The sequence below is a fragment of the Phyllobates terribilis genome, unplaced genomic scaffold, assembly GCF_046119375.1.
Source record: "Phyllobates terribilis strain yellow unplaced genomic scaffold, ASM4611937v1 Scaffold_13__5_contigs__length_258822181, whole genome shotgun sequence".
In the NCBI taxonomy this organism is placed as follows: Eukaryota; Metazoa; Chordata; class Amphibia; order Anura; family Dendrobatidae; genus Phyllobates; species Phyllobates terribilis.
Genome location: NW_027362773.1, coordinates 213,741,789 through 213,761,215, shown reverse-complemented (window position 1 = coordinate 213,761,215; position 19,427 = coordinate 213,741,789). Strand labels below are relative to the sequence as shown.

At 45.5% G+C, this 19,427-nt stretch overlaps 1 protein-coding gene and 1 long non-coding RNA gene across 8 annotated transcripts in view; one reads left to right on the top strand and one right to left on the bottom strand.

Annotated features, from left to right (window-relative positions):
* Positions 1–19,427, bottom strand: part of PMFBP1 (polyamine modulated factor 1 binding protein 1) — a 99,703-nt gene that overhangs the window by 52,114 nt on the left and 28,162 nt on the right. For 4 of the 5 annotated variants that reach the window (XM_073659272.1, XM_073659268.1, XM_073659269.1 and 1 more), the window contains exon 3: positions 14,141–14,221. The exons of the other annotated variant lie outside the window; for it this stretch is intronic. In XM_073659272.1, coding sequence (XP_073515373.1) covers positions 14,141–14,221 — 81 coding nt within the window. The remainder of the gene's footprint in view (positions 1–14,140; positions 14,222–19,427) is intronic. 5 annotated transcript variants of the gene reach the window in all.
* The window catches only part of LOC141174379 (uncharacterized), a 36,898-nt gene that overhangs the window by 4,594 nt on the left and 12,877 nt on the right, over positions 1–19,427 (top strand). The window lies entirely within an intron of this gene.

Genomic DNA, 19,427 nt, shown 5'->3' with positions numbered 1-19,427 from the left:
TGGGGGGGAGGGGAGAGATGAGAGATGCACATGGGGGAGGGGAGAGATGAGAGATCCACATGGGGGGGAGGGGAGAGATGAGAGATGCACATGGGGGAGGGGAGAGATGAGAGATCCACATGGGGGGAGGGGAGAGATGAGAGATGCACATGGGGGGAGGGGAGAGATGAGAGATGCACATGGGGGGAGGGGAGAGATGAGAGATGCACATGGGGGGAGGGGAGAGATGAGAGATGCACATGGGAGGGAGGGGAGAGATGAGAGATGCACGGGGGGTGGATGAGAGATGCACGGGGGGTGGATGAGAGATGCACGGGGGGTGGATGAGAGATGCACGGGGGGTGGATGAGAGATGCACGGGGGGTGGATGAGAGATGCACGGGGGGTGGATGAGAGATGCACGGGGGGTGGATGAGAGATGCACGGGGGGTGGATGAGAGATGCACGGGGGGTGGATGAGAGATGCACGGGGGGTGGATGAGAGATGCACGGGGGGGTGAGAGATGCACGGGGGGTGGATGAGAGATGCACGGGGGGGTGAGAGATGCACGGGGGGTGGATGAGAGATGCACGGGGGGATGAGAGATGCACGGAGGGGATGAGAGATGCACGGAGGGGATGAGAGATGCACGGGGGGTGGATGAGAGATGCACGGAGGGGGATGAGAGATGCACGGAGGGGGATGAGAGATGCACGGAGGGGGATGAGAGATGCACGGAGGGGGATGAGAGATGCACGGAGGGGGATGAGAGATGCACGGAGGGGGATGAGAGATGCACGGAGGGGGATGAGAGATGCACGGAGGGGGATGAGGGATGCACGGAGGGGGATGAGGGATGCACGGAGGGGGATGAGGGATGCACGGAGGGGGATGAGAGATGCACGGGGGTGAGCTGCACATGGGGGGGTGAGAGATGCACATGGGGGGGGGGGGTTATGTTTACATAACTTTGTTGCCTTATGAAGGGCGGGGGGGGCCCCCAAAAATTTCTTGCACAGGGGCCCACTACAGTCTGTGTCCGCCCCTGGGATGAAGTAAATGCAGCTGAACAGCAGCTGTCAGGACAGCTGCCCTTTCCTGCTGCAGGGCGTGATGGGGCCTCAGTGATGCGGCTCCTGGCACAGCACATTATGTGGGGCTCCTGGCATAGCTCCTGGCGGGGACCTGGTCTACACTATATGATAAGTATGCACTAAACTCCAAATCCCTCCATTACCCCGCCCCCATATGACCAAAGCCCCGCCCACCCCACCCCCTCCTTGCTGGGCCATGGAAAAATGATCTTGCTTCAAGCCGGTCCCTGGTGCAAAAAAGGTTGGGGACCACTGCTTTAGGCCGCCATATTCTTGTGGTCTTTGACACCCAGACTGCCCAAGGTATCTGGAAACTTGGTGTGAATGTCTTGAGTGGAGCAGAATAAGAGTTGCCCTCGTCTGGCCCAGTGATGGAGGTCCCCAGTGTCCATGTGCCTTAAAAAGGGGTTGTGCTTCACCTCTCACTTCAGTATGGACAGTTGCAAGCCAGGCGGGACGCCCTGCAGATATCATGCACCTGTGCCCTTCATATTAATTGGACCTGTGCAAAAAACCTGCTGGGCATCCAACGTGTTCTCTTTATGAGAAGACATTACCAGGTAAACCCCCAAGGAGACTGCTGAAAAGTAAAGGCCATGCCACCCAGAAGACCACTTTATAATCAATCATCATGCAATACTTTTATGATTTACAGGGAGTTGTCCACCTTTGGGGGCTTTTTAAAAAACATATAAAACAAAAAAATGTAAATACATGTATAATTTTTGCTTTGGGGTTCAATTACAAAATTTTGCACGGTTTGGCTTTTTTTTCCTCTGCAAATTCAACTTTGATTTTGTCTGTGGTGATAAATCATCGGAGAAAAGATCAGAAAAAGACATAAAAGTTACAAACTCCCCGTCAGACTGTCATAGCGAGTTCACTGACAGGTTATCAGTTCACTTATTCGGCAGACAGCAATAGCGAGTGCAACACATTGGTCAGAGAAGGCGAACAATGTAAAAATTTTAATGAAAACCAATTCCAAAAAAGATTTTTTTTTTTTGTTCCAATTCCATGCATTTAAGTTAATAAATAAAATAAAAGTGTTCCTGAAGATCAACAGCTTGAAGGAAGATTGCAAACAAGGCACCTTGCAACGCCACACTGTGGCCCCCTGCCCCATAGGATAGGTCTTATTTAAAGGGAATCTATCAGCATGTTTTTATGTAATCTGAGGGCAGCATGATGTAGGGGCAGAAACCCCGATTCCAGCGATATGAATTGTGTAGAAATGACATCAAGTGATATGTTTCCTCTGCGGATCTAGCGGATCTCTGAATGCTGAGCCCTGTATAACCCTGCCCATACTTCTAATTGGCAGATTTCTGTGTACACCGTGCATAGGCAGAAAGCTGCTAATCAGTGGTGGGGGTGTGGTTGGACCAGGAGGCATGAGACACCTAGTCCTGCAGTGATAATCTGCTGCTGATAAATCACTGATTTTATGGACACCACAACACACGGCCCAGTAAGTGACACGTCACTGGAATCAGGGTCTCTGTCCCTACATCATGCTGCTCTTGAATTACATAGCAAAAAAACTGTTAACGGATTCCCGTTAAGACAAAGCCACATCTGTCAGCATTGCAATATCAGTAAGTGGACCAATTCTGAAAAAGCATGATAAAGCTATACAACCCCTTAGGAAATATGTAATATATGATCAATGGCGTGCTTAGTGTTATTGGTGGCTTTATCAACTTTGTACATCTACAGGCAATTAAAGGGGGTCCTCAAACATATTCATGTGCCGGTACCTATAACCATAAGGCTAGATAAACACATGTGTGCCACGGTGTGAGCACGGATCAGCCGTGGATTTCGAGCTAAACACTTCAAAATGCTTCACGCAGAACAATGGAGTTTGGGCAAAATTAAATAAGCTATATTTTTATTTTTATTTTTTTAACTGTTTTAGAGCAAAAAGTTTCACAATACGGAGGTTAGTATTCAACTGTGCAAAATAAATAAAAAAAAATATATATATATATATATATAGGTAGATTTTGTGCTCCATTTGGGCACTGGAGAACATTTGTGCAAAAATTTTGCAACATTTCTAAAACATCTGGATAACTAAAAACAAGCAGAAAAAAGTGAGCGAAAACCAAAATAAGTAAAGTGAACTTAAAGGTACAAATTATCTAATTAATGAAGCAAAAATAGTCAATATTAGAATTTTTTTTTGCTCCAGAAAAAATTTGTTGAACTTTCTGCAACAAATCTGCCAGATGTGCACAGACCATTGAGGGGACCTCTACGACCCTTTAAAGGGTTATTGTCGTCTTTAGACTTGAATATTGTTCTTGTAAAAGCTGCTAAAACTTGCAGCCATTGCCGAAGAGACCAACCACCGCTGCTGGATAGCTTGTAAATTGGTCTGGATTAGGAGGTAACAGCGCTCTCCAGTGATCCTGGCTAGCTTCAAAACAGCGCTTACATGAACTTTCTGCGGTCCAGAAGGGGTGGTCGGTCTCCAAGGCAATGAGCTGTAAACAAAAGAAAGGATTAATATCTCAAGAATGGCTGAAATTTTTTAATAAACGCTAAATTGAAAAATTGCATGCATTATCCAGCTACACCCATTTATGAAGATGGGAGGAACCTTTTAAAGAATTATTACCATGGTATCCATTTATAGCATATCCAAAACACCGGGCAAGCCGCCCCTGCAGCCATTAAATTCTTTTTTTAAAACTTGTCTTGTTCCACTATGTAACACAAGCGGCGTAACAGGACCCCCTGTGAATATTACAGATGGCTGCTGCCCCCCAGTGCTCACTGGTGAAAAGTAACCACAAAGTAAAAACAGGACCTGGTGCAGAAAAGCTCCCACCTAAAATCACTACTCTGGAGAAAGAGAGTCAAGGAGTAAGTGATGTGATCAGAAAATAATGGCAAATATCCTAATCAGGCATTGGTTCCTTCTCTGGAGCCTCAGCCTTTCATTAGCACCCCAGTTTCACTAGTGAGGAGCAGAGAATAGTAAGACTGCATTCACACATGCATGTGACATTACGGGCCCATAGAGTTTAGTTGATCTATGCCAACAACTGTTTTAAAAACGGATCAGTGTCCCCAGTCCATCTGTTTTGCAGATCAAACTCGGCCATTAATGTTTAAGGGGATCTGTAAAGCACTGACGAAACATAGAAAACATCCTATCCGTTTTTTTACTGATCTATTAAAGGGGTTGTCAAGACTTGGGGTTCAAGTCTGCTATCCTCACGTAGCGTGCACAGCGCGCAGTCAAGATTCTCCGGTGCCGGGAGCAGCGGATGCATAACTGCAAGTATGTAATTTGCAAGAATGTGGTCACATGCCGACTAGACGTGAATTGAGCTAGTCTGGACATGTCTAGTTGGAATGTGGCTGGGAGTATGCAAATCGAATACCTGTGGTCACAGTGCACAAGTGACAAGCGCTGTGTGACAAGTCTGAGGACACAGAGTACCCCAAGCCTGGACAATCCCTTTAAGAGTCAACGGATAAATAAAAGTTCAAACAAGTTACCTCTGGCTTTAAACAAAAAAAAAAAAAAAAAGGATGAGAAAAAAAAAAATGGATGCAACATGGATGACACGTGAGAAAAGCGGCCCATTTAACGCGGATCTAAAAATAAATACGGATGTTTGAGTGTAGATTACTAACTACTTTTTCAACATATTTGTACGTGACGAAAAAAAAAAAAGTTGGCAAATGAGATACAATACATTAAGGTTTAAGTAAATGCAACACATCTAGGTCCAGGCTTTAATAAAGAAACAAAAAATGCATATGGGCCAAAAAGTCACAAAAAAGCATGCCCAAAGCATGTAAAACAATAAAAAAACCACAGTGACAAAAAAAAAGCGTCAAACAAAAATGCCACAAAAACCACAGCAAAATGATGTGTGTCATTCAAGCCTTGGGCCCAGTTCACACGACCATATTTTAAGGTCTGCGTAAAAGGGTTGCTCTGGTCTTCTTCAGGAGCACGCGCTTCTGGCTTCCTGTTTGAAGGGGAGCGGTGCGCTCCTGGCGATTGGCAGATCGGACTGGCAGAGTGCTCTCCCATATGGCTAGCAGGGCAGCGATGCTTCTGAAGCATGGGAGGTATGCTGGGAGACCGTGGCTGGTCAGATCCTGCGATTGGACCAGCATCAGAGTAGAGTGAGCAGCCTCCAAAAACAAAAAATCCCGCAGCACGGCACCCCTTACCTAAATAATCAGTTACTCTGGGACTGCAGAGGTGGTCGGTAACCTAGGCAATGACCTGTAAACTATAGACTTAGAAATCACTCTATTCTTGAAAACTGAGAGAATTTGTAATTATAAATAAATTCCAAAAGATGTTTGCATTATCTAAATGGAAACTTCCTTTATAGAGTAGTTTAAGCTGCACTTTGCAAAGTCTATGACCGGGTTCTGCCAGATGTATTTCACCATTTGTGTACAGAATGCAATGTCCAGATTGATCATGGGGTTCCCAGACCCCAAATTAGAACCTCAAATACGCCCATAAGGCTATGTTCCCACATGTTGTGTTTTTTATCAGTCAGAAATCTGCAGCAAAACTGATCTCTGGCAGGAAATCAGCTGCGTCAAATCCGCAGGTTTTGCTGCATTTTTTCAGCGTTTTTTTTCTGTCTCTTTTTATGCTGTACATAAAGTTATGTGAAAAAAAAAGAACCCCATTCTATTTGCCATCAAAAATGCTGAAGAAAAAAAAATTCACCTGCGTTTTTTTGGTGCATTTTTTTTCACCACCCATTACTTCCCAAAATACGCAACAACAAAAAACATAAGATGTGGGAACAGAGAATTCTGGTTTCTCATAGACTTTGCTGGTACTGGAAAACGCTGCTGAAAATTTGTATAAAAATCTGCAGCAAAATACGGTGTATAAGGACTGTGAAATACATCAGTCTGAACACGGCCATAAAGGAATACACTTAATTCAGGACAGAAGACATGGGGAGATAAGAATGCAGGGTACCTTAAAATACAGCTGCTGTGTGGTCATGTGAAGGGCATCCAAAAGTTTATTGTGATCCCCAGTCTTGCACCATAAACTCTCCAGTTTCTCTTTTGGCAAAGACAGACATATCCTCATTGTCCACATGCATAGAAGGAGTCTATCATACCTTAATATGGCCATCACAGAGAGCAGCTGATGGGGAAGCACATCCTGGGTGATCGCCGATAACTAGGTTAGAATTTATAGAATGACCAAATACTCTTCTATGGATGAGCATGGTGCGGCAGGCGAGGAGCGGACGTCGCGGCAAGCAGACGAGGAGCGGACGTCGCGGTAGGCAGGCAGGCAGGCGAGGAGCGGACGGCACGGCAGGCAGGCAGGCGAGGAGCGGACGGCACGGCAGGCAGGCAGGCGAGGAGAGGAGAGCACGGCGCGGCAGGCAGGCGAGGAACGGACGACACGGCAGGCAGGCAGGTGAGGAGCGGACGGCACAGCAGGCAGGCAGGCGAGGAGAGGAGAGCACGGCGCGGCAGGCAGGCGAGGAACGGACGGCACGGCAGGCAGGCAGGCGAGGAGCGGACGGCACGGCAGGCAGGCAGGTGAGGAGCGGACGGCACGGCAGGCAGGGAGGCGAGGAGCGGACGGCACGGCAGGCAGGGAGGTGAGGAGCGGACGGCACGGCAGGCAGGGAGGCGAGGAGCGGACGGCACGGTAGGCAGGAGCGCACGGCGTGGCAGGCAGGCGAGGAGAGGAGAGCACGGCGCGGCAGGCAGGGAGCGCACGGCGCGGCACGTGAGCAAATGGTATAGTAACGCACCCTACTTGACAGGACACAGATTCAACAATGATCAACAAAAACCATAAACATCAAATATCCTTCTCCAACCAATAACTACTGTAAATTTACTGTAATTGTTCTGCGAATTTCCCTTAAAATTTACCTGATCGAGAAATACTCGAAAAGTGATAAAATTATATCTTTGAAAAATGCGATTTCATATTTGTCAGGTTTCTTTTCTTTGATTCATAAGACTACACGTCTACCAGCAGCTAATGGTAATGCTCTTTAGAAGAGATTCCTTCAGAAGAGTTTTTAGGTTCTCATTACACAAAGGGGATCGGTTTCTTGATGCTGGATATTGATCAAACATAGAGAATAGCGTTTGGAAAAAAGGAGGCCATGATCACATCTGGGGAAAATGTCCAGAATGAAAGCTTGTGTAATGTTCTCGCTGCTTCTAAGAGGAGATTAATGACGAAGAGATGGCGTTCAAGATGGAAGGACGCATAAAGCAGAGCAAGGAATTGTCTATACAGGAGAACATCCTCATCCTTATCATTAAGATTTTTTTTGTCATGGCATTAGTGGCGAAATCAATGCATCCATGCCAGTTTTGAGACCAATACAAATTACATGCACCACTTTTCACTCCACACATTTATTTGTAGCTGTATGTCCCTGGTTAGGAACTAGGTGCAGGCCACGCGGGGGGCGGCAGAGTCCGACGCAGGGGCGGCAGAGGCCGACGCAGGCCGCGCGGGGGGGCGGCAGAGGCCGACGCAGGCCGCGCGGGGGGGGGGGGCAGAGGCCGACGCAGGCCGCGCGGGGGGGCGGCAGAGGCCGACGCAGGCCGCGCGGGGGGGGGGGCGGCAGTCCGACGCAGGCCGCGCGGGGGCCCACTAAACAACTGCACCTCCATGACGCCCATAGGCCCTGTTTGAGCAATACTTAATCCGGATGGGTTTCCAGTTTAGGATTTAAATAACAATGCTTCAAGCAAGAAGAAATCTTAAAACTGGTAATCTATCAGAAAGCAAATATGTAGAATTTGTATTATACAATGTCCAAGCCTATATTCAGGTGAGCCGAGAAGATCTGCATTTATCTGAATACGGATGAGAGCACAAGTAGAAATGATGACTTCTTGCATGTTGTGCGCTGTGCCGGTGAGCAGATCCGAGGTCTACAGCCTCCTCTCTATCATTCGTGAGAAGCTAAGTAATAGAAATGTGCTCCATTGGGTGTAGTGAATGAATATACAGGAGCGCGGAGCATTTCTCCAGTGCACGCCCCAGGATCTAGGGTCTGGCTGTTCTCACTTCATGACAGTCACACATTGCAGCGCTCAGCCTTCACACCAGCACCCTCTGCAGTCCACATGGGGTAATGCGACTCTATGAAATTTCTGCATCCAAAATTTCATATCTGGGATGAAATCAACATCAAAAGAGCAAACAATGAGCCTTAACCCTGTTACTGGGCATCATCCGTCAAGGATCGTAACAGACTTATCTAGATGTAAACTTCCTTTATAGAATTGTTGGAGCTACGTTTCACCCCTTCCCGACTGTTCTAAAATACTGATTCTTGTGTGTTTGATTTATACTCATACATTGTTTTAGAAGCCTATCGAAAAGGCATGAAAAAAACAAATCTAGCGTGCTTGGTGACGGGAAAAAAAATGTGGTGCTTTTAATATGTCCCTGTTGATCGTTAACACTTGGCTGTAATGTATATCTGCTGCAAAACAAACACCAGAAAACTTGCTGCAAAAATGCTGCGGGTGAGAACCCCCCTAACACCGATCCATCTTTCCAGAGAAATGGACTTTCCAATATCCGGCTGGAGATATCAGAGAAATAAATATTTTGCTGAAAGATGAACATTCCAGCTCAAAAATGAGAAACTGCTGACACCGGGCTACAGTATACACTCTATAGGGTCAGACGATGCAGATTTACCTGCCACTAAAAATGTAGGAAATATTGCAGGAAATGCTCCTTGGGAGAAAAGTATGCAAATTAGCGCTCCTCCAGAAGGATGTCTACACAAGCGCCACCTAGTGGCTACCTTGTAAGAATAGGCAGAGCCAACAGGGATGTGACCGTCGGTGGCCAATATGGTTGCAGCCTCTGCATCAGAGACCCGTGCAGGAAATGTTGCATCGATATCAGTAATAATGCACGATCCTTTTTTTTAATGCTGCACCACATCACAACTATGAAAAATCCCTACATTTCCCATTCTGCCCGGTCTCGTTCCACGTCCGCACAAATCAAGTATTTGCTGCCCACCTCCCCGCACTAACGTCTCTCTCTTCTCCCCCGTGCTACTGATTTACCATTTTTATTACAAAGTGAAAGCTCTTAAGAGAAACCAAAAAAAAAAATCTAAATCAGGCTGAAGAGATAGAAAAGTTGCGCGTCTTGTGCGAGCCCCCTCCAGATTCTATCACTGCTCCATCTTCAATTCATTGCTTCCCGGTGTCGTTATGACACAGTTCCACAAATCAATGCAGACAGCGGAGGCAGGGCCGGGCGCTCCGAGGCAGCAACGCGGCCGGGCTCCCTGAACTCCCATTTGCTAATAACACATAATAGCGGCTATTTGTGCTCGTGTTAAATCACACATTTCACTGTAGCTTTATTAAGGGATTTTTAAACCTCCTCTCCAAATTGGATTTTCTAGTCTCTTCCTAATTCCGAGATCAATCATATTGAAATGAAACTTCTTCGAGAAGAGAACTGCTTGGAAACGCTTGCTTCCTTGCCTGGGTCCGGCTCGTTTGCAACCAGCTTTCCTGGGCTCCTGAAAAGCAGATCATACTAATGATAAGTGATGCATCTCCCCTTCCAGTATTGCTTGTTCAGGAGACAACATGCAGCCAAATTTGGGGTCCCCAAGTAGGAAACCTCCCATCTATGACATCCTGAAACCCTAATAGGGTATGTGCAAAGACGGGGTTTCTACCTTATGTCTGTATATGGCCAATTCGTCCATCACGATCCCCTCTACTTGAGTGTGCATTACAATTTTACAGTTTTCAGGATCTCCTTTTGCTGTCAAGTATATAGGAACGTTCTACTGTATCCCCCTAAGACGTTAGATAGGAACAAGGCCTAAGAGCTTTTATATGTATTAGACTAAACCCGCCAATATCAGTGTAATGTGTATGGGGGCACGAGAGTGTGCTGGGAGAGCAGGTTCCACCATTGGAATTTCAGAAGTTTTTACACTTTTATTCACAAATACATCAAATTTATGCAAAGACTGAATATATATTTTACAGTGATGACTTCTGCCCTTCCTCCGACAGCAGGATATCAGTTTCTGGGCCAGATCCTGACTGATGACCGCCCATTCTGGTCAGTGCTTGGAGTTTATTTCAATTTCTGAGTTTTTATTCGTCCTTCCGCTTTTTAAAAGATTGACCACAGGTTCTCAATCGGGACAGAGCATTGGGGAACCAAAATGTCAATGTTTTGCTCACCGAGCCACTTAGTTATCACATTTGCTTTGCATCATGCAGAAAAAAAGTATCGTCACCAAACTGCTCCTCGATGGTTGGAGAAGCTGCTCTTGGAGGAGGTTTAGATCCCATTCTTCATTCATGGCCGTGTTCTTAAGCAAAATTGTGAGTGAGCCTCCTCCATGGATGAGCCCAGTCGCACGAAGGCAGGCATCAGTGCATCTGCACGTACACTGAAGGACACAGACAGAAGAGGGCCCCTGTGCAAGAAAAGCATATGGGCTCCTCTTTGTGTCTGTGACAAAAACTGCTTGCTGTTTTGGAGGTGCAAGCGGCCCCTTTATACCTTGGGCCCCTGGACGACTGCACAGGTTGCACGAATGTTGTGTCCACCCCTGAGGAAGCAAAGGCTTTTGGGGGCTACCCTGGTGTCAAGATGCACAGAAAAAAAGAAATATCTTGTAAAGAAAAACATGAAAGGACAGACTGATGTTTTGCAAGAGCTAGAGGGGTTGGACTGTAGAGGACGGGGGTACAGAGATTTTCTCTGATGAAGCCCCTTTCAGATTGTTTGGAAGAATGATTGTCCGGAGAAGAAAAGGTGAGCGCTACCATGAGTCCTGTATCTGTCAACAGTAAAGTCTCCTGAGACCATCCATCGAGGAGGCCCATGCACAATTTTGCCTAAGAACATGGCCATGAATAAAGAATGGGATCTAAACCTCCTCCAAGAGCAACTTCTCCAACTATCCAGGAGCAACGTGGTGCTGAACGAGGGTTGTTCCAGCATGATGGAGACCATGTCACAGAGCAAAAAGTGACAACTAAGTGGCTCCAGGAACAAAACATTGACATTTTGGGTGCATGATCAGGAAACTCCCCAGATCTGAGTCCCATTGAGAACTTGCGGTCAATCCTCAAAAAGCGACAAACAAAACTCAGAAGTTGTGATAAACTCTGAGCACTGATGAGACAAGAACGGACAGCCATCAGTCAGGATGTGGCCCAGAAGCCGATATCCAGCTACCGGGGAGAATGGCAGAAGTCCGGAAAATCAGGGTGAACACTGTAAATATTTGGAATGGTCAATAAAAGTTTAAAAACTTCTGAAATTGTACTTGGGATAGAAAATTATGAGCATACAGTTAGGGATTGAGTCAGTGTCTTCTGTACTTTTTTTTTTTTACATTTATTTGTTCCCCTCCAATTCAATGTCACGTCATGTTTTGCAATGTGTTTGATAGAAAATGCCATCTTTAGGCAAAGCAGAGGTCCTAAGTGATAAAGGCGGAGATCGGCCATATCACAATGTAGAGTTATTGGAATCTGCATTAGAGAGCCGCCTCCCTGCGGTGCACAGCGTGCGTCATATGGAAATATTGGCTGTCCTCTGTGCACGGGGCCTTCTGGCCAGACGTCTGCTGCTGCAGGAACCTATTGGATGTGTACAGTATCATGCCCCCGAGCCCTGGTCCTGCAGCTCTCCCATCGGTCGCTGGTTTCAGCCCTGCTGTTCTGTTTTCACGCTCTGAACCTTATGACAGCAGGAATAGCCTTGTGGTTCATTGATTACGACGACTGCATTGTAATGGCTTCAGCAGGCTCGGAGAGGCTGACAGCCAAGGCGATGATATTAGATTCTGGACGGCAAACGTCGGTGTGCATACTTACAGCATGAGAAAGCTAGACAGATTTTTTTTTTTTTTTTTTTTTTTTTGGGGGATAGATGAATTTCCAGCAATTGTGATAAAAGCATGACTATTTTCTGCTGCCTTTGTAAAAGTGTCTGGAGAGGTGCAAGTATGTCTGCCAAAAACGAGCAGTAGGGGAGATGATCGCTGCCCCTATGGTAGATAAATGGGAAAAGAAATAGCTCTCCCACTACTGCATAGCCCAGATGAACTGCGTCTGACTTGGCAGCTCAAATCAAGAAAATTATATCCATAGAAAAAAAAAGGAGCTGAAGCTCCGTCATATTATAAAATAATAAATAAATATTTATAAGAATGTCCATTAAAAAGTCAGTCTGACAAAGTGGCAGGACATGTCCATCACCATCGATATTGATGGGTTTGGCCAACAGTCTAGTAAACATGAGGGCACCCAACAGATGATTGTAGGGGGATAGGGATCGGGCATGTCTGATTTTGGACTGACGCTTGGGAGATAAACCACCAGACAGTCTGACAGCAGTTGTTTCAATCGGCGGTGTATGGTCAAGATTGCAGCCGGCAGCAAGACTGGCCAAACCATCGTTGGCGGACAGCTATCTATAGTGGGAAGAATAGGGTTGAGCCACAAATCTGTCTCATTGATTCAAAATTTGGATATACTTAAAGGGATTGCTTAGTATTAGATAAATATGGCCAGAAATAGCACCATACCTTCCCATGGGATGTGTCTGGTATTGCAGCTCTGCCAAAGTGCATGGGGCCAAGCTCCAATAGCGGACATGATGCAGGGTCAGGGGCGGAAGATAGCAATGTTTTCCTAATCCTGGACAATTCTTTAGGTCGGGTTCAGACAGCTGTGTTTAAAAGGGTGTTCCCATCTCCAAGATCCTATCCCAATACGTAGTGATAATAATATTTGCAAATACCTCCAATTAGAAATGTAGTATGGTTCTTCTGATTCACTATGTCACTTACCCTATGTGCAGAGCATTGAAGTAGCTTAGGTATCCACGGTTACAACTACTCACATAGTGACAGTTGGTAAGCTAGCTAGCGGTTAGTGGTCGTAACCATGGATACCTAAACTATTGCAATGCCCTGCAAATGGGGTAAGTGACATAGTGAATCAGAAGAACTATACTACATTTCTAATTAAAGGTGTTTACTAATACTATTATTATTACACCTACTACATATTGGGATAGTCCCATCTACAAGATCCTATCTCTTTAACAGTCAATATATGGACTGACCGTAAGTCTCCTGAGCCCACACGGATCACTAGTTTAGGATATGACTTAGGCCAGGTTCAGGCAGGTAACATTTCACGGCCTGGGCATTGTGGTCCATTTACGGACTGTGAAATATGTCCTTCTGAACATATTTCCTTGTTGGGCCCGATAAAACTGGGGATTAGGGAAACTTTTTTTTTTTGCAGTTGTATCTACATTTCTTTGCATGCTCAATTCCAGCACGCTATTGGGGGGAAACCCTGACGTCAAAGTGCCACTATGGGCTAATATATATATATTTTTTTTCCATCTCCTGCAATAGGTGCAGGGAAATGCTCATCTCCCTGAAATCCAGGGGCGATAATCTGCTGACTTGTCACATACACACATATCTGCTTGTGCCGGCGGGTCTGTGTGCAAATGTCAAAGTGCATTAGGGTACGGGAAGAAGGAAAGATGTGCGCTGCGTTTGTGAAAATGTCGCCATGCTTGATGCATCCTGAGAAGCGGCTCGTGAAAAAAGGCGAACTCAGCAAAAAAACTGTTGTGTATATATATCTGTTATATACCGTCCTGGAAAAAGATCTAGGTTACTGACAAGATGCCAAACGGTCTCGACAGTCTCTTAATATATCTTTACCAACACGAACGCCCAAAGATTGCAAACACGGCCCCCCCATCTCCTATGTGATTGGTACGTGGAGCGGAGAAGGAGGCCGAGAGAAGAAAAGAATAGAAGTAATAAAAATGTAATTACATAAAAATGCTAACGATATTCCATCTGTTCTCTCACTTGGCCTAGTGGGCTCCTCAGCTCCACGTCTTGCCATTACTGCAGCTCACAGCGACAGAATAATGGAAGTATTAACAGAGGGGGGCAGAGGAATCCTTATTAATCTGATGCATGAGGAATAGCAGCCATCATTACAGGGACGGGAAGGGACTCACGGATATTCCTGCCTGCAGCCGCTTGCTGTTCAGCAGGGAGCTCGTCGCTGGTTCATTCTCGGTTGCCCTGGAAACTGACTCCTGCAAAATAAAGATTATTAAAGCGCATATGATTATGGGCCGCCGCCACCGTCACCGCCGTATCACATTCTTATCACACAAATTTCATTTTTCAGCCCAAATTGCATTTCAGAGCCCCCTCGTCCGCCCCCCACTACCCAATCACAGGCAAAAATCTGACATAACCTTCTAGCCTCCTACACACGTCTTGAATAATGACATGCCGGGATTGTAGACACACAATGGGCTCAGACAATTCAAATGTGATAAAAAAAAAAGAAGAATAAAAAAAAAAAAAAGCACAAAGCAGGACCATTTAATGCAAAAGAAAAAGTAAATGCAGGAACTGAATGACCAAGATGGTTTGCAATAATGTCATATGCATATATTGCACTTTCTGTCTGTGCCAAAGGGAATACGTTAAAGTCCATCCACCTAGGAGTCAATGACAGCGTTGTATACTTTCACCTATATATAAGAAAAGATTCACAGACCCTTGTCATTTCTTTGTGAGGGATTGCACAGTAGATACCAGCAGCTGAGATGACGCAATTCCCTGCACTTGCCAGCAGAGGGAGCTCCAGACCTTCAGGGGAGACGGTCTCAGGAGTGTTAATGATCACACCCCGCCACACAGAGCGCAGGCCCCGTAAATAAATCATGGAGCCCAAAAGCCTGCTGCAACCCTTCTACAGACCCTCTGCAAGCCTTTGTCTCTAAAGTGAAGGGTAACCAACCTTTGCACACAGGAAACAATGTGGCTTTTCTAGGGATGTGCCATCAATATGCATCATATACATTATTTGTATATATATACACAGTACACTGGTTATAAATGATACCGTATACTGTGGGGATTTAGAACGGCTTGCATAAATATCGCCAATATATCAAATAGTCTTAGCCAGGACAATCTATACATACCCTGGCCTTACATATATGAAGATTCGGCCATATTGCACACTTAGTATAGCAGTATATGTGATGGTTTCCAATTGGCGATAGGATAAATTGATTTTTTGACATGTCAATTTAGGTGTCCTAGCAAACAATGATGAGATTCTGACAGTTTGGACACATATTTGTTTATAGAAGCAATATAGAGAATTAGAGGTGAACCGGACCCTGTGCCCAGCCATCTCCATTATCACTATTCGAGCATGTGATCAGGCAGTCTGGCGCAGTCCAATCAGCCCACATAAGGTTGAGGACGTCCATGCCTCAGTTTTATAGAAATTCATTAGTGAATTTTCTTGCAAATGAGCCACAAGTGCAGAGGACTTGGCCCTGCACTTGCAGTTCTCTGGCCTCCCTCTTTCTCCACCCACCGCCGGCCTCCTGTTAATGACGGACAGGTCACTCTTCTATGTGTCCTGCGCCCCCGTCCAGATCTTGCGCAAACACTGTCATTCCCAGGGGGCAGCACATGCACAGATCAATAGTTCGGCTTTTGAACATCCTCAGGACCTTCCTCGTATGCGCAGATTCCGGGAATGACAGCGCTTGTGCGAAATCTCAGGCAGGGGAGCAGGTCACAGAGAAGAGAGACCTGTCAGTCACTTACAGGAGGCCAGCGGCAGGCAGAGGATGGAGGAGAGAGGCCAGCGAGCTAAGCAATGAGCATGACAACTGGCTGATGGATTTATATAAAATAGGGATGCAGACTTATAAAGTATGGACGTCATCAGCGATAAGGGGGCTTTACATAGATGACGTTAGCTTGGGGTCTGAAAACCTGTTGACCAAAAGCACAGACCATTTACAGATAAAAAAGAAGGCATGACGAATCTGTGCAGTAACTTCAATGGCTGTACGCCGCCACGTTTTCCGGCATTAACAGTCACTTCCACCTTCCGCCCCTATAAGCAGTTCATATCCATTCAATATCGAGACGTTGGATTAAAAGGGAAGAAGTGGCGTAAGGGCAGATGCCTCGTCAACATACATCTCAGTATGATCCCTTTAAGTGGCACTGTTAGTTTTGGGCATGTTGGCTGACTTCAATAAAATCGCTCACTTCTGCTGCCCTGATCTTCGAGCGTCTCAGGGGGGTAAGCAAGAAGAAGAAAAACTATAGCCGGGCGGCTTGTAGAAATAGAAGAAAAATGTGTAAATCAGGCTTCAAGTGATGTGAAGGAATAGAGGTGAATATTACAATCACCTCTAGGACAACATCTGCTCGTGCCGCAGAGCCCCCCACACTCCTCCTTCCGCTTTTGCCTGTGGATATATCTGTTTAGAATAATATGCATAAATGTGGCTGCAAAACAGATCTGTAACGTTTCATTTCTGTGTGTGGCAGAGTCATAGTCTACCTTCTATCTGATAACAAGCGGCCAAAGAGACGAGGCATCCGTGCAGGAGCCGGAGGAAATGTGTGGTTACACTGGGAGGTACAGGTGGTGACCCAGACACGGGGTAAGGGTCGTCTAGGTACACACTTGTTGTTCTTTATAGTAGTAATGTCCATAGGGATGCTTAGATTTATAGCGGACTGTGCACCTCGCCGTAACAGTAAGTGGTTCCAGAGGTGTCAGCCACTCATCCAACTCTCATTATAGATAAACATGTCCATCTGGATGACCAGAATGGATATTTATGTAGGTACTATGGGGTCTATGTCCAACTTTAAGGAGTCTCTTCATCACCCCTTCTTTATAAACGAGGCTCCAGTGAACAGTTGATTGCTATGGGTCTTATCTGGGAAAGTATCATCGAGCTGCGTTTCCACTATAATGGCAGCAGTAACGTAATATTACACGGCACCCAAACAAATGAATGGACGACCATATGAAACATGATCATTGTCGGTCTGTCTATGAAACATGATCGTGCACAGTCATCAGATGGAACCAGGCTCTAGTCACATATTCGGTGTCCCTTTTTCGAGCGCCCCCACTGGTGCAGATTGTGTTCCTCCTGCCTCAGCATGCAAAGCTACTTTTTCTCAGCACTTCAGCAAAACCTGACAACCCCTACTATAAGGCAACAGAGTGGATCCAGCACTAAACCACAAAGGAACAGCGAGCGAGTAGATTAACGGAAAAACTGAAGCCCCAGGGATGTGGAGTCAGAATCGGAGTCGGTATAAAATGGACTGACCCCATCTCCTAAAATATAGAATAAATTGGGTACAGTAGTCCAACGCAGTTTGTGGGGAATATTTTTTTCATAAGAATTTGGGAAAGTTATGAAATGTCCTATAAATGTCTGTCCTATTCCTGATCTAAGGGTCTAGACTTGTAGCTGAGATGAATCTGTGCTACAGTAAATTTATCACTTAAACATGAGCCGTGTATGAGGGAGTCATGGAGTCGGAGTCATGGAAATTGAGGAGTCGGAGGTTTGGCTTACTGACTCCACAGCCCTGTGAAGCCCAAAGGCTTCATATGGAATAAAGTTATTTGTGACCATGCCAACTATTTCCAGTATGGTCTGAAGTTTCTGTAATGATCCTAAGGCCAAGTGCAACGTTTCCCCTATAGGAATAACAGGAGCTGTACACAATTTTTTTTATTTTTTATAGATAATTTGCATACTCTTTTCCCATGAAGCATTGTCTGTAAGGCTGGATTCACATGTCCGTGTGTTGTGGTCTGTACTTATGGACTTGAACTTGTCAGCCTTATATATATGCCTATTGAGTTCAGGTTGGGAGACAGTGAATTATGGACCGGGATATACGGTTGTGCGAACGCTGCCTAAAGCAGACTATACACATCAGATGGCTCACAACCGAACGACACTTTGGCCAAAAGCCATCTCAGCCGACTCTACCATACAGGGGAATGCTCATTCTTTATGTGAAAACTGCTGACTGGCACGACAGCTCATCTCCGGAGGAATAACGTGATCGGCAGTCCGAAATTGGACATGCCTGATCGTCTTCTCCCCCTACTATCGGTCAGCTGGTGCCCCCATACACCCGAGACTGTTGGCTGAACCTGTCGATATCAGCGAGTGCGGCCAACATTAGTCTGTGTATGGAGGATTTAAGACACCCTACTAGATCTCCACAGGGAGAACCAGTGCCGACATTAACATTCAGGATCTGAAATCGGTCCTTGAGCCACATCCATTGCTGAAAAAGGGCCGGATTATCCATATGTATCATTGTTATAGTACCGAAGCTCGGCAATTAGAGACTCGCCTAGCCCAAGATCATCAAGAAAGCAACTCTGACCGCTTGCAACGGTCATGTAAACATTGGTAACCTGTTAGTAAATCTCCCTTTTATGTATTTCACCAGAGATGTGCAGCCCTCACAAAGACACACATTAACACAAGGACACACTATGGGGTCCCAGCCATCCCCCACGTTAATGGTTGAATCAAAGCCGTTACTGCTGGGGAGGAAAGGGAAAGAAAAAACATGCTTTGCAGTTGGAAACCTGTTTCTAATCAGGACGGATACTCCTGTGGGGTCAGATAAAAGTGATTAGCTTATTAAAAGCATAGCTTTGCTATTTAATAAGCAAAAAAAATGATTAGAAATTCTACCAGAGAAGATGATAATTTCAGCCTTTCTAGTTAAGACAGCAAAATTGCATTCATTATTAGTGTCTGGATTCATTAACAATTCAATTTATAGATATTAATGCTTATAATGCATGCTTCGCTTGCCAAAACTTGGAAGAGAAATTGTTTCAATTAACTTTCATGGATCACGAGTCCTACAGGAGAAGTATTTTTAGACAAAAAGATACAAACACTTCCCTCCAGCAATGCTAATGCGCAGATGGATCTCTCCCAGTAAGGTCACTGGGACGCAAGGAGACGGTGGGGCCAAATTACTTTCTGGGAGAGATAAGACAAAACAGATGCCTCTCTGACGTCCTGTACATTTGTATTATTTCTTTCGATTGCTATTTGAAACATCTTTACCTTAAATTGCAAAGAAGGAAAAAAAAAAGAATTCAAAACAAGATTTGATGGTTTGGAAACCTTTTTTTGCTAGTTGTGACTGGTGTATACTGGAATGCCCATGTATTGTGCAGAAGTTTACAACTCGAAAGGCCAGTGGCCGAGGCACGCAAATTTCCTAGAGCTCTGCACTATCCAAGAGTAGGACCACATGTGCTGTCGTTTTGCAACCGTTAGGGCAGGGGTGCACAACATTTTTTAGCTCAAGAGCCACAATGCCATACTGAATCAATCCCAAAGACCACAAACATTTTTAAAGGGGTAATTACTTGAATGCAACGCCAGAACCACCGTCAGTACATGA